Source organism: Fukomys damarensis, unplaced genomic scaffold (assembly GCF_012274545.1).
Source record: "Fukomys damarensis isolate Sample0158 unplaced genomic scaffold, DMR_v1.0_HiC HiC_scaffold_20, whole genome shotgun sequence".
NCBI classification, from domain to species: domain Eukaryota; kingdom Metazoa; phylum Chordata; class Mammalia; order Rodentia; family Bathyergidae; genus Fukomys; species Fukomys damarensis.
Window position 1 is genome coordinate 37,741,536 of NW_022900932.1, and position 12,731 is coordinate 37,754,266.

General features: G+C 35.0%; 1 protein-coding gene across 10 annotated transcripts in view; it reads right to left on the reverse strand.

The window, feature by feature from the left end:
* The window catches only part of Rnls (renalase, FAD dependent amine oxidase), a 312,949-nt gene that overhangs the window by 100,493 nt on the left and 199,725 nt on the right, over positions 1-12,731 (reverse strand). For all 10 annotated transcript variants that reach the window (XR_776544.2, XR_002024746.2, XM_010604996.3 and 7 more), the window contains one exon: positions 6,169-6,342. Coding sequence is in view for 8 of the 10 variants with exons in the window: in XM_010604996.3 (XP_010603298.1) it covers positions 6,169-6,342 (174 nt within the window). In the remaining 2 variants the exon portion in view is untranslated. The remainder of the gene's footprint in view (positions 1-6,168; positions 6,343-12,731) is intronic.

Here is a 12,731-nt window from a genome sequence, read left to right on the forward strand (position 1 = left end):
AAAAAAAAAAAAAAAAAAAAAAAAGTGTTACACATTGTGGTATGTTAGTGTTTGTTATTCAAGGGCCCTAACAATAAAATCCTTGTATGGATAAATTCCCATTGATAAAAAATTTTGTTTATTTACTTATCTTTTTTTTTAATAAGTTACATTGTTTTATTTGATCCAATATTGAAAACTTTGTAATTATGGTCATTTACAATCATGTTTTTAGAGTCACAGTCTATATTCATCTCTTCAGATTACTACCTACTGGCTGTTTCATTGATCATTAACACTCTGCAGACAGAGAACAGGGAAGCATGCTAAAATTCTAATCAATCACTTTTAGGGTCATTTATATGCTTTACTCAAGCTGCCCTGACTCCTATCTGTATTGATAATAGGACTGCATCAATATAATTTAGCCTTTTATATTTATGCCTTTGCTTTACAGAACATAATATCTAAATTAAAGGCGGGAATGATGAATTATGACAGTAGGTACCACATATACCGATTTATTTGCTAAGTGTCATGTTATTATAGTTTAGCTCTAAAATGTCCCCCCACCATTCTCATGTTAAAAGATGGGACTTTCAGAAGGTGAATGGATCATAGGGATCCTAACTTCATCAGTGGATTACTCCATAGATGGTATCATAATTTGATGGGAGGTAATGGAAAATATGGAGGTAGGGCCTGTTGAAAAGAGTGGCTCAGGGGTGTGACCTTGGGGACTATATCTGATCCTTGCCTCCTTTCTCTTTGTCTTTTTTTTTTTTTAAATCTTCTTCTTGGCTTCCATGAAGTGAGCAGCTCTCTTCTGCCATGCCCTTCTGCCACATCATGTGCCTAAAAGCAATAGAACCATCAACTGATACCTCTAAAACTCTGAACTAAAGTAAGTGCTCCTTTAGGTCAAGTATGTCACATATTTTTGTCCCAGAAATGGAAAGGTGATGAACACACACATGCACCTATTTATACATTCATATTATTTCTTAGTAACTTTGAAGTTATTATTTTCCTCAGTGTATTGAGGAAACAGTTTAAGTAATGTGTTGAATATTATACAGCCAGTAAGTGGCGGAACTGAGTTAAATGTCAGTGGTTTGTTTCTTGGCTAGTCTGACTCCAAATTAAAGATCTTGGAGGTATCTTAGAGATCTTGAGGTAAATCACACTAGCATCCTCTGAATGATAAGACATTGCTGATTTTAGATAGAATCTTTTTCTGGGTTCTCTAAACCCAGACTTGGAATAATTGTTAGTTTCTGTCATAGGTGGTGGCTACCTGATGAGTGATTTACACTTATATTTGAAAATTATTTATCACCATACATGTCTAATCTGTTCCTTTTACAGAGGATGTATGTTAACTATTATAGCAAAGGCTGGGTAGATGTTCACTAAATATACCTTTTCTTCTTGTCACAAGCCCTAGGAAGATTATAGGCCCAAATTCTAAACTGCTGTGCACACATAACTGATTGTGCTTTGATCAATGGAATGTGAGCACACCTATTACACATAGTACCTTGATTTTACCTCCCACGTGCTCTCTTCTGTCCTTTCAATCTACTGATTTGATGCCTCTCGGTACAGTGAGGCTAAAGATATAGGACCCTGGATCTTTGAATAACCTCCTTTTTCCTAAGCTTTTTAAGATTTTTTAAAATTAACTCACTGTAGTTGTATATTTTATGAGATACAGTGACAATGTGATACATATGTGTAAGGACAAAATCAGGGTAACTGGCCTTCCGTCTTAAATATTTAATCACCTGAATAACTTCTTTAAATAAAACTACCCATTTCATCTGTTTGGACTTAAGAAATAAAATTTGTTATATTCAGGCCATTAAAGTCTTGGATGTGTTTATTACGAAAACTTAGCCTAACACAATGCTCATGTGAAAAGCATATCACTAGCACTTTTCAGAGCCAAAACATGAATATAGGTCTTTTAAGTTCAAATTTTTACCATTGTGCTAATCGTACTGATAATTCTAAAAACTATCTATGTGTCTTAGCCAGTTCCTGGCACTGTAACAAATGTATGAGATAATAAATTTATAAAGATAAAAGATTTACTTTGGCTCACAGGTTTGCAGGTTCATGTTTGCTTGGTGCCCTTGCTTTTGAGCCTGTGCTTAGACAGAACATGATGGTAGGGGGTGCATACTTCATGGCTGAGGAGTGAAAATGAGACAGGAAGTGGGAAGTTAAGTCGCACTATCCTCATTCAAGTGCATACCCCCAACAACTGGATGTCTTCCCTTCAAGCCCAATGTCTTAAAGTTTCTACCTCTTAGTAGCTCCATACTAAGCCTCACTACATGGGCTTTGGGGGACATTTGAGATTCAAACTATAGGACTATACTAAAATGATAAAGATTTTTTTAACCTACAAATCTTAAATTCAAACCCCATAAAATCTGAGTTCATCAGAAACAAGAGTTTTCTTATCTCTAAAAAAATTTTATCTTCTTACTTGATGCTTGTACTATAGAACCAGACCATCCTATCACAATTATCTGGTGTATACTTGTTGCCCATAAATGAAGCACAAAACACAATAGCAAGTTAGGATTTCTCAACCGTGCCCCAGGAAACCACTTCTGAAGGACATTCACAGGTTTGGTGCACCAATAAAATGTTCCATGGTCAAGTACATTTGGAACAATACAGGTTAAATGAAGAGAAAAGGTCTAATTTCTTTAGCAATATCCTATAATAAGATGATATTTCCCCAAACACTCCAAAATAGTGAAAGTTTATAGCATAGTAATAGTCAAGTTTATAACATATTTCAAACTTATTTGATAACAGAGTTCCTTCCCAAGGAACTAGTGTTCCATAGAACACTTGTGGAAATACAAGCATCAGTATATTGAGTTATGCTCATGTCTACTGGTACTTCAAGTTGGGTCTAGTACTGTGGAAATTCAGTTCCTCTACTAGAGAAAATGTTGGTTCCAGTTGTGAACTTTTGCACAGATTGCCTATTATTGACATTTGATTATACCTTGAACTTCATCTAGTTTTGACTACTTTACCCTCTGTCTTTCAAGACATATCAACACATTGTTATTTTGTGATCACAACCCTTCCAGCCTTCCTCCACTTACCACTTCCCTACCTCACAGAATAGAAATGATGTGCAGTACAGTATGTATTACAGTATTAATTCTGGATTCAATCAATCACTTTAAATAAAGGGTAGGTGTGGAATAATGTTAGGGCATAAAGAAACACCTGTTACTGGCCTAATTAAATATGTATATTTATAAAATATAGTGGAGGTACATTAGATGGGCATTTATATTATGTCAAGTTAATTTGACATACTTAGTATTCTGAGGTCAGATAGTGATAAAACATTGTTTAAATGAAAGCAGATAGATGTTTTATTAAGAAATGTCACAACTGGAGATCACATAATTTAAAATTTGCCTAAAAGAAGATTAATTTTCCATACAATTGACAAAAGGAAACAGGTATTTCTTTCCAGTTGCTTCATAGAACCAACATAGGTAAAGAAAAATCATGGTTTCTAGTTCACTTGGCTCTACAGTTTTAAAACTATATGATTGTTGATATAAAAATGTGAGAAATTCTATTACTAATAACAATCATGTGAAAGTTTCTTAATGTTCTTATGTTTCATTTTTTCAAATCTGCACAATTTTATTAATTGTTTCTGTACTGTAGTATGGGTGCTTTCCCACACCATCCCATTATATTTGTATAGGAGATTTAGTCTGTTCGGAGATATGACTGGTATTTCTTTCCTTCCTGTGTGCCTTTCATAGCAGAAAGTACCCCTTTGTGCTACAAATACAAACCAAATATTTAATATAGCCTTACCTGAAAAGATCAAAATCTATTAAATGTTGCAAAAATGGCTTACTGAATTTACTGAAAGTTGTTTTGTCATTTTCCATAATAGTTTTAAGGGACATCAAAGATAATTTTGAATATGTATAATTCTTCTCTTTACATGCAAATATTAGAACTTTTTCTCCCACAAAAGAGATGATTCTACTTGAAGTTAATGCTCATTGATTGCCAATCTAGCTTCACTACTTCTTTCTTTCTCACAAAACCCTATTTTAGTGGTGAATCCATGGCATACATATTATTTGTTTTTGTTAAGACAAAAGATGTTAATGTATGAGTTGTTTTTCCAAACTACTTAGCATTCCTGTTTAGTTTCAGTGCTGGCACTCTTTATAAATAAGTGGGTTGAAGGTTGCAGTTTGAACATTTGTTTCTGAAAGGCTTGCCATTACTGCCTTATTTTATTCAGGTAGTGACCCTTCTTCACAAGGTTAACAGGAAGATGATTCTAATACCAGTTCCAGGAGTAAATCTTGATTTGTCTAGGCTTATCACAATATTTCCCCCAAATGTTGCCCACCACTAGTGACTGCTTTTGGACTGGTTGAATAACCAAATTCTGCTCTATGACATACCTTTAAAGGGCTTCTGAAAAGATTTCCTTTGTTCTTAAAAAGGGACAGAAGAAATGATGGTCCCTCTTATCCCCAAGTGTTTTTATGGGACAAAGTACCGGAGACCAGGGGCTTCAAACAATAAAAATTTCTCCTGGAAGTCTAAGAGCAAAGTGTTGATTGACATGGTTGCTGGTGAGGGCTCTTTTCTGAGTATTAAAATGGCTGCCTTCTTGCTCTGTGTTCACATGGCTTTTCCTGGGTGTGTGAGAGCTTCGACAGGGAGAGCACCTCTCTTTTTCTCTTACTCTTTTTATAAGGTTACCAATACTGTTGAGTTAAGACTCCACTTTTATAACCTTGTATAATCTAAATTACCTCCTAAAAGCCCTATCTCTAAATAGTGCTTCAACCTATTAATTTAAAGGAGATACAATTCAGTCCATAGCAGATATGAAATGCCCATTTTTTATAAACAAATTTGTTTTTTTCCATTACCTATCCTGACAGATATCCTACGAAGCAATACACAAAGGATACTATCTAATTCATAGCATATAACTTGAGAAGATCAAGGGCTATTTTCTTCAGAACAAAGTAGTTGTAGGATTAAAAATGCTAGTGCATCGCTGTTATAGGGTATTTCATGAACTGCTTATTGTATGTATATATATCTATATAGATATAGATATAGATATATATACACACACATATATGGTATCATGTTAACATAAACAGTTCAGCTCTTAGGGAGTTTAAGTTATAAAAGAAACATTTTTCTAAGATCATGTGCTGTGATAGGAAAAGCACACTCCAGTTCAGTTCTAGCATTATAAATTTCTGGCAAGCCAAGAGACATTGGTGATTTGATCAAGCAAGACTTCTAACTAACGGCTTGATGAAACTATCACTATGCCATAAAAGACTGTAACAAATTGAAGTGACAATTACTTTTAAGAGCTTAGTAATTTAAGAATTTAGATCATTATATTTTATTTATGAAAAGCAGTAACTCTGGGGTCACAACAATACTACAAATAAAAATGTACTCTCAGTTTTGTTTTGTTTTGTTTTGTTTTTTTGCCTGCACTGTATTCATTACATGTTTTGGTGATTCAAATCTAATTTTTATAACTATCTTCAACAAGGAAGGTGAAGTGTAGAGTTCATCACATTCTAGGAAAGCTCTCATGAAATATTTCCCTGTCATTTTCATTATATTTTACACAGAGTGATTTTACCCTATTTTTGCAGATGAAGCGTAAGTAACCAATAAAATCATATTGAAGTGAAATATTTTCATACCATAGTAAAATTTACCTCTTATTTCTAGCCATGGAAGTAGATTACCAGCACTTAACAAATTTTAAAAAGCCCACACCAAATAAACAAACATTCTACTAAGAAACAGATGATGAGATGTACACTTGCACACACATGGATCCACATTAAAGCAGTAGAATATGGGTCTTTTTGGAATCTTAAACCTTCTGACACTATTTTGACGAACTCCGTAATACAAACCATGTGGCGAATGATTTTCTGAAAAACTTCGCCGGTTTCACTGTGTATTTTATGACTGGGGAAATGTGACATTAAATTTTATCCCCTGTGGCTTGGTGTTAAATGCTTGCTCCGTTCAGAATGGCAACACTCAATTAAACAGAATTTTTCATGATCTACACCCACTATTGTTACTGTATTTAAAGGAAATAATTGGGGTACTGACCTATATTGCGCTTCTTATTATCGATGGAGACAAAGCGTATGCAGGGATTACTGGTAATGTACTTCCCAGCCCAAGGGACATCAATCTTCGTGCCAGCTTCATAAAAGAGACCCAGAGCATAGCGAGAGGAGTAGTTCACAGACTCCAGTTGCTGTCTTTGGCATTCACTAATTACTGTGGAAGAAAAAAAATAAAGGGCATCAAACCTGAAAATATCATTTCTCCTTTCAGTACATCATCTGCAAAGCTCCTTTGAGCCAGTTCCAACTGCTCTTCCGAACTCCATCTCACACTGAAGTTTTTTTTCACTTTTATCTTAGTGGTACATTTTAGATATACATAATGATAACATCCCAGACAGGGAATTTGTACCTGTATATGATATATCTTGCTTCTTCTTTTTTTCCCATTCCCTTCCCCTCCGTTTAACTTCTCTTTATTTTAAAAAACTTTGTTTTCATTGTTTTCCTTCTGTTTGTTTCTCTTCATTATCCTTTCTTTTTTTTTCTCCCTCCCCTCTCCCTTATTCCTCATCTCATTTGGACATTTTCTTTCCATTTCCCAGTATCTATTGTATACTTTGTTCCTTGTTTACACTCTGGTTTCTTTGTCAGATAAACCATGTGATATTTGAACACTGTGTCTGATTTATTTCACTTACAAGTATGGTCTAACAGTGCATCTATTTAGTTAGAAATGTCTCAGATTTATCTTTCGCTATGGCAGAGTAGTATTCCATTATATTAAAAAAAACCCACGAATTCTTTATACATTCACCAGTTGTTGGGCATTTGGGTTGTTTCCAAGATTTCACTATTACAAACTGCTGCTATAAATGTATAAATGATTATTAATATATTGCTGTGGTATGATGCTGTTAATTCTTTTGGGAAGATACCAAGAAAAGGAATAACTAAGTCAAATGGCACCATCATTTTTGTTTTCTTGAGGAATCTCCACACTGATTCAAACAGTGATTGCACCAATCTACACTCCTACCGATAGTAGAGAAGGGTTTCTTTTTTCCTATGGTCCCACCAGCATTTACTACTCATTGTATTCTTGATAACAGGCATTCTTTCTAGAATAAGATGGGATCTCAGCATTTTAATTTGCATTTCTCAAATGATTAGTGATAATGAATACTTTCATATATTTATTTGCCATTTCTACTTCTTCATCTGAGAAGTATCTATTCATTTCAGATGTCCATTTTTGAATTTGGTCTTTAAATTTGGGTGGTCTGATTTGTTTCAATTCTTTATATATTCTAGATATTAGTTCTCTGTATTAGGAAAAGCTGGCAAATTTTTTCCTACTCTGTGAGGTCTCTTCACTCTGTTGGTGTTGTTTGATTCTTTCTGTGCAAAAGCTATTTAATGAAATGAGATCCAAGTTGTTAATTCTTTGTGATATTTCCTGTATGATCAGGGTTTCCCTGTGTGATCAATATTTCCTATGTGATCTGAATTCTTTGTCTAGATCAATGTCTTCAAGAATTCTATTTTATCTTCTAGCAGATTTAGTGTTTCTGTTTTAATATTTAGAGCTTTGATCCATTTTTATTTTAGTTTAGTGTATGGTGAGAGATATGGATCTAGTTTTAAACTTCAGCATGTGGAAAGCCAGTTCTTCCCAGCACCATTTATTCAAGAGGCTACCTTTCTTCTAGGGAAGGTATTTGGCTCCTTTTTCAATGATAAAGTGGCTGAGTATGTCTGAATTTGTTTCAGTATCTTCTAATCTGTTCATTGATCCTTGGGGTTTTTTTTCCCTGTGTTATGCTGTTTTTAATTAGAGTAGCTTTGGAGTATAATTTCAAATCAGATATTGTGATGCCTCCAGCCTTGCCTTTGCTGCCAAGAACTGCTTTATTCTAGGTCTTTTCTGATTCCAAATAAATTTTAGGATTGTTTTCTTTAATTCTGTGAGATATGCTACTGGTATTTTTATCAGGAATGCATTAAATCTGCAAAACAATTTTGTAATTATGACTATTTTCACTATACTGGTTTTTCCTACCCTAGAACAAGGGCTATCTTTCCATTTTCTGATATGATGTTAGTATAGTGAGCAGCAGAAAAATAGCCTCTCTGAGATTTGGTGCTCAGATGCAGGAATACAGCAACGTGAAGAAGAGTAGGAGGAAGGAAGTGGGTCCCCAGGACCAGGAAGTATCCAAAATTAGAACTGAAGCCCACAGACGGTGGAGAGATCTTAATGCAGAAGAAGGAGGTTGAAAGTGGCACTTTCTCCCTGACCCCTGACTCACTGCATGGGAGGGTGCCTTGAACCTGCAGGTGCACAGTGATTACTGGAAACCCCATAGGCCTCCATGGAGAAACACACCAATGGAATGGAGCAGTGGACTCAATAGATTTCAGTGGCTGGTGAGTTATTCAGGTTCAGATGTCCCCCAAGAGAGGAAAGGTAGCTATCCTGGAGAGGGCCCAAGTGAACTTGGAACTGAGAGCAACTGCTGGTTCCATTTAGCAGCTCCCAGAGTCAGGTGAGGTTGTGAGTTCAAGTCAGCAAGAGACACAAAGTGCTACTGAACAAATTGTGTTCTAGCCTCACAACAAGAAACCAGCCTGAATTTCAGTGAAACTAAAGGTGTAGGCTTGCTGAGATTATCGATTACTGTATCTTAAAGCTACAGCTGGACTGCTGGGATTAATCAACATGGATCTGGACTCTGTCTGACCACTATGTCTACCAGTGACAGCAGAGACACACCTCAAAGTAGATATTATTTTTTCTTTTCTTGTTTTGTTGTTTCTTGACTGTTTGTTCTTTTCATATGAATATGAAAATGGTTTCTAGTTATTTTGTTTTTGCTGTTCTGTTTTGTTTTTATTTCTTCCTTCTCTCTTTCCCTCCTGTTTTTCACCAGTTTCCCAAAGTTTGTTTAGTCTTCCTGTAGCCTTGTATCTAATTTCTTCCTTCTCTTTTATTTCTCTATTCTCCCCCCAAGCCCCTTTTAAACAGAAAACTTGGGCTGTACTCCTGAATTACATTAAGTAATTTCATCTTTTTTTATTTCCTATTGTGATTTCATTCTTTTAAAAAGTTTCCTAACCAATGAAATAAGGCAAACAATACATATTCTGCCTATTTCCTGTGTTTTTTGCTGATGATTTTCACATGCAGTGAAAAATGTTGAAGGAACCAACATTAGGTCCCAGATATATATGTTGGTAAGCAAAATAATTTCTTAACTATCAAATATTTTAAAGCATGGAAACAGCTTTAGTTAACTTTGGAGGAGTGACTACTCTTCAGAGTAAAGAGAGTAAGAATGGCATTCAATGAATTGTTTAAGCACAGCCATAATTTTATATACTATTATGATTACAAACTTTTTTTAGAAACTTGGTTACCATTTAATTTTCAGAACTATAGCCTTATTAATTTTCACCAAAACTCTGCCAAGATAGGTGTTTTTTCCTATCCTCACTATACATCTCTAAGAAGGTGAGATTTGGAGAAGTTAAATAACTTGTTAGACTGCATCTAGGCTGAGCAGTCAGGATGAAGCTGGGGGTTCCTTGTTAGGATCACAGACATCTCCTTACCTCTGACTTCCTGCTACTGAGCTGAATTTCAAATGAACCCTGACCCTGCTTTCCCCTCTGACATTAACGTTTACTTTGTATGCAGAAGTAAAAGTCATTGTTTCCTTTAACTATCATATTCTGCCTTATTAAAAGCATTAGTTACTTCAACAAATGCTCTTTTGACATTGGCCTCATTACATTCAGTGAAATTTGGGCTTAAATTTTTTAGTATTTATTCTGTTTTTTAAGTCATGAACTGATATTGTACTTACTGTTTCCAAGAGACAAGAGGGGAAAGATAGAAATTCCAACAATTAAGCTCATATAACTAAATTTCCCATTTTTAAAATTAAACACAAAACAAAAAAATTTAGCCACAAAACAAAACAAACAAAAACAACTAAACTATGCAGTAAGCTACTTTGTAATTGGAAAAGCCTAAAATTTGTTTGTGTGTTTTTAAACTAAAACTGAAGGGTCAACTAGGTTGAAAATCAAATTAGACCTTATCCCTACACCTATATTTGCACATTTAGCTAGTTTTTAGACAAACTGCTAAGTGGCAAATCTGACTGGGTAGCCCCTTGAAAAGGTAATTGATATTTAGATAGAAAGAGCAATTAACCATAAACAGCTCTGTCTTCTTGGGAGAGGAGGGGCTATGATTCTGTGAACAAGAAGGCAAGAATTCTGACTGAAATAACCTCAATTTCTGGACATATTCACTTATAAGAAAGTGAATGTTAGGGTCTGAAAAGTTTTTGACTATTGCTAAGCAATCAGAAATTGACAAAACAATCTCATTTTGTTTGAAAAAGTATCATATGAAAAACTTTTCTGAAAGAACTATCCCCAAATGAATATATATTAGTAAGCAAGCTAATAATTACTTAACTATTGTGTATTTTAGAGACATATTACAATACAATATTTATATAAAAATGCCTAATTCTTATGTAATGAATCTTTACCTGAATGCCATTTTCATTTAATTCTGAAGCAGTAGATTTATATAATCTCTATGATTGTATTCATTGTATATTTGTTACATTATCTCTATAATTTTATACACTATGTTTTTTTTGTGTGTGTAAGCTACCTGTATATATACATAATAAAAATACACTGTATGGGGTTGGGGATTTAGCTCAATTGTTCTGTTGCATGCCTCACAAGTGCAAGGACCCGAGTTAGATCCCTGGTAACCCCACAAAAAAACCCACCATATGGCTACAAGATAAAGAAAGTTGCTAAACTTTGCACTAAACAGAGTAGTCTATGCTCATCCTTCCATTAATTAATGTAACTGTTCCTGTTTCACTCTCCTTGTGCGTGTGTCTGTGGCTAAATATGTGTATGTGTGTGGGGGGGTGGTTTCTAGGAGCAACAGAACAGAAGGATAAAGAGGAGGAGGAGAGGGAGAGAAACAGAAGACCCAGGCTGTACTCCTAACTAACCCTAAGTGATTTCATTTTCTTTGTTTTCTATTATGATGTCATTCTCTTAGTTTCCTTAAAAGGCTAAAACTATATAACCTGACTGTTTTGATAACAAACTCTTCCATTAGTCTCTCCATTCATCTATCCATTCATCATCCTCGCTTACTTTATGCCAGGTCATTTTCTAGATGTTAGAGATACCTAGAAGGAGATAAAGTCCCTTTGACACTGGAAGGTAATATTCATTTACCAACTAAGGACATGAACAGCCTGGCTTCTGTTTAAAAATTATCAATCATTTGGCTATGAGTGATGATTACAAGCATGCAAGAGTGGAGTCGGGGTAGGTAAATGGCTATTGCTGTAGTCTTGGATGAGAGGTAACAGCAGAGGAAGTCAGAAGTGGTTACATTTGGACAGAACTAAGCTCTTGCACTAGCACTGACAGATCAACCCCAAATGGTGTCAGTTATGTTCATGTTCCATGTCACCAAACCAAAATCTAAGCTTTGTATTTACAAGATCTAACCTTCTGAGAAATCAAGAGAGATGACAGCCAAACACCCAGACAGACCAGTTTTCCCAGGGGGCTGGGGGTGGGGGATTCACAGAAGCTAATCACAACTGACCTAGTCAACCTTCTGAGTCAGCATGATAGAGAAGTCCTCTCTGCACTAACTTAGGGAAGGAGAGTAACCTGACATTAACTATTGTAATCTGCTTTTTTCACTGTTTTGTTGTTGTTGTTGTTGTTCCTGTTCAAGCTGTCTTATAAAACCAAGTTCTGCCATGACCAGCGGAGCTCCTGTTTGGTACGCTGGAAGATATCTGCTTCACAAATTGTGAATAAAAGCAAAGTAAATCTTTAAAACTCAATTTCTTGAAATTTTGTTCTTTATATATACACACACTTAGAGGTGCACTCACATGTGGTGCAATGTAAATTCTAATACAGGTTTAACATATAAACAGAAAAGTATACTTTATAAATTTGCATAAAGTGAACACTCCAGAAAAACCACCAGCCAGAACAATAAACATTACCAGAACCTCAGAAACTATCTTCTCTTTTTTCAGCCATTCTATTGTCCCTGGCCACAGGTAATCAGCAATCTTGAATTCTCACACCATAGATTAGTATAGTCACTTCTGAACTTCTCATAAATAGAATGATATGGTATATACAATATTAATTCTTTGTATATGTATGCTTGTAATATAAATGTTACATGCTGATGTAGTTAATTTTCATTGTAGGACAGTATTATTTATATGTATATACTGAAGTTTATCCATCCTAGCATGATACAATGTTTATAGTTTTTGGTGATTACAAATGCAATTGTGAGAAACATATGTATGTCATTCCTTTGGGTATACAATGGGTGACAAAACATGGAACATGCTTACATTTTAAAAACTTATTATAGTAAAATTTCCATTAATTTCCCTCAAAATACTCCCTCTTGCTTCAAGCACACTTCATCCAGTGTTCTTGCCACTTTCTTGGGCAGCTCTGGAAGTTCTTTTTTATGAATAGCTTCATAAGGTGGTAACAAAACCATGG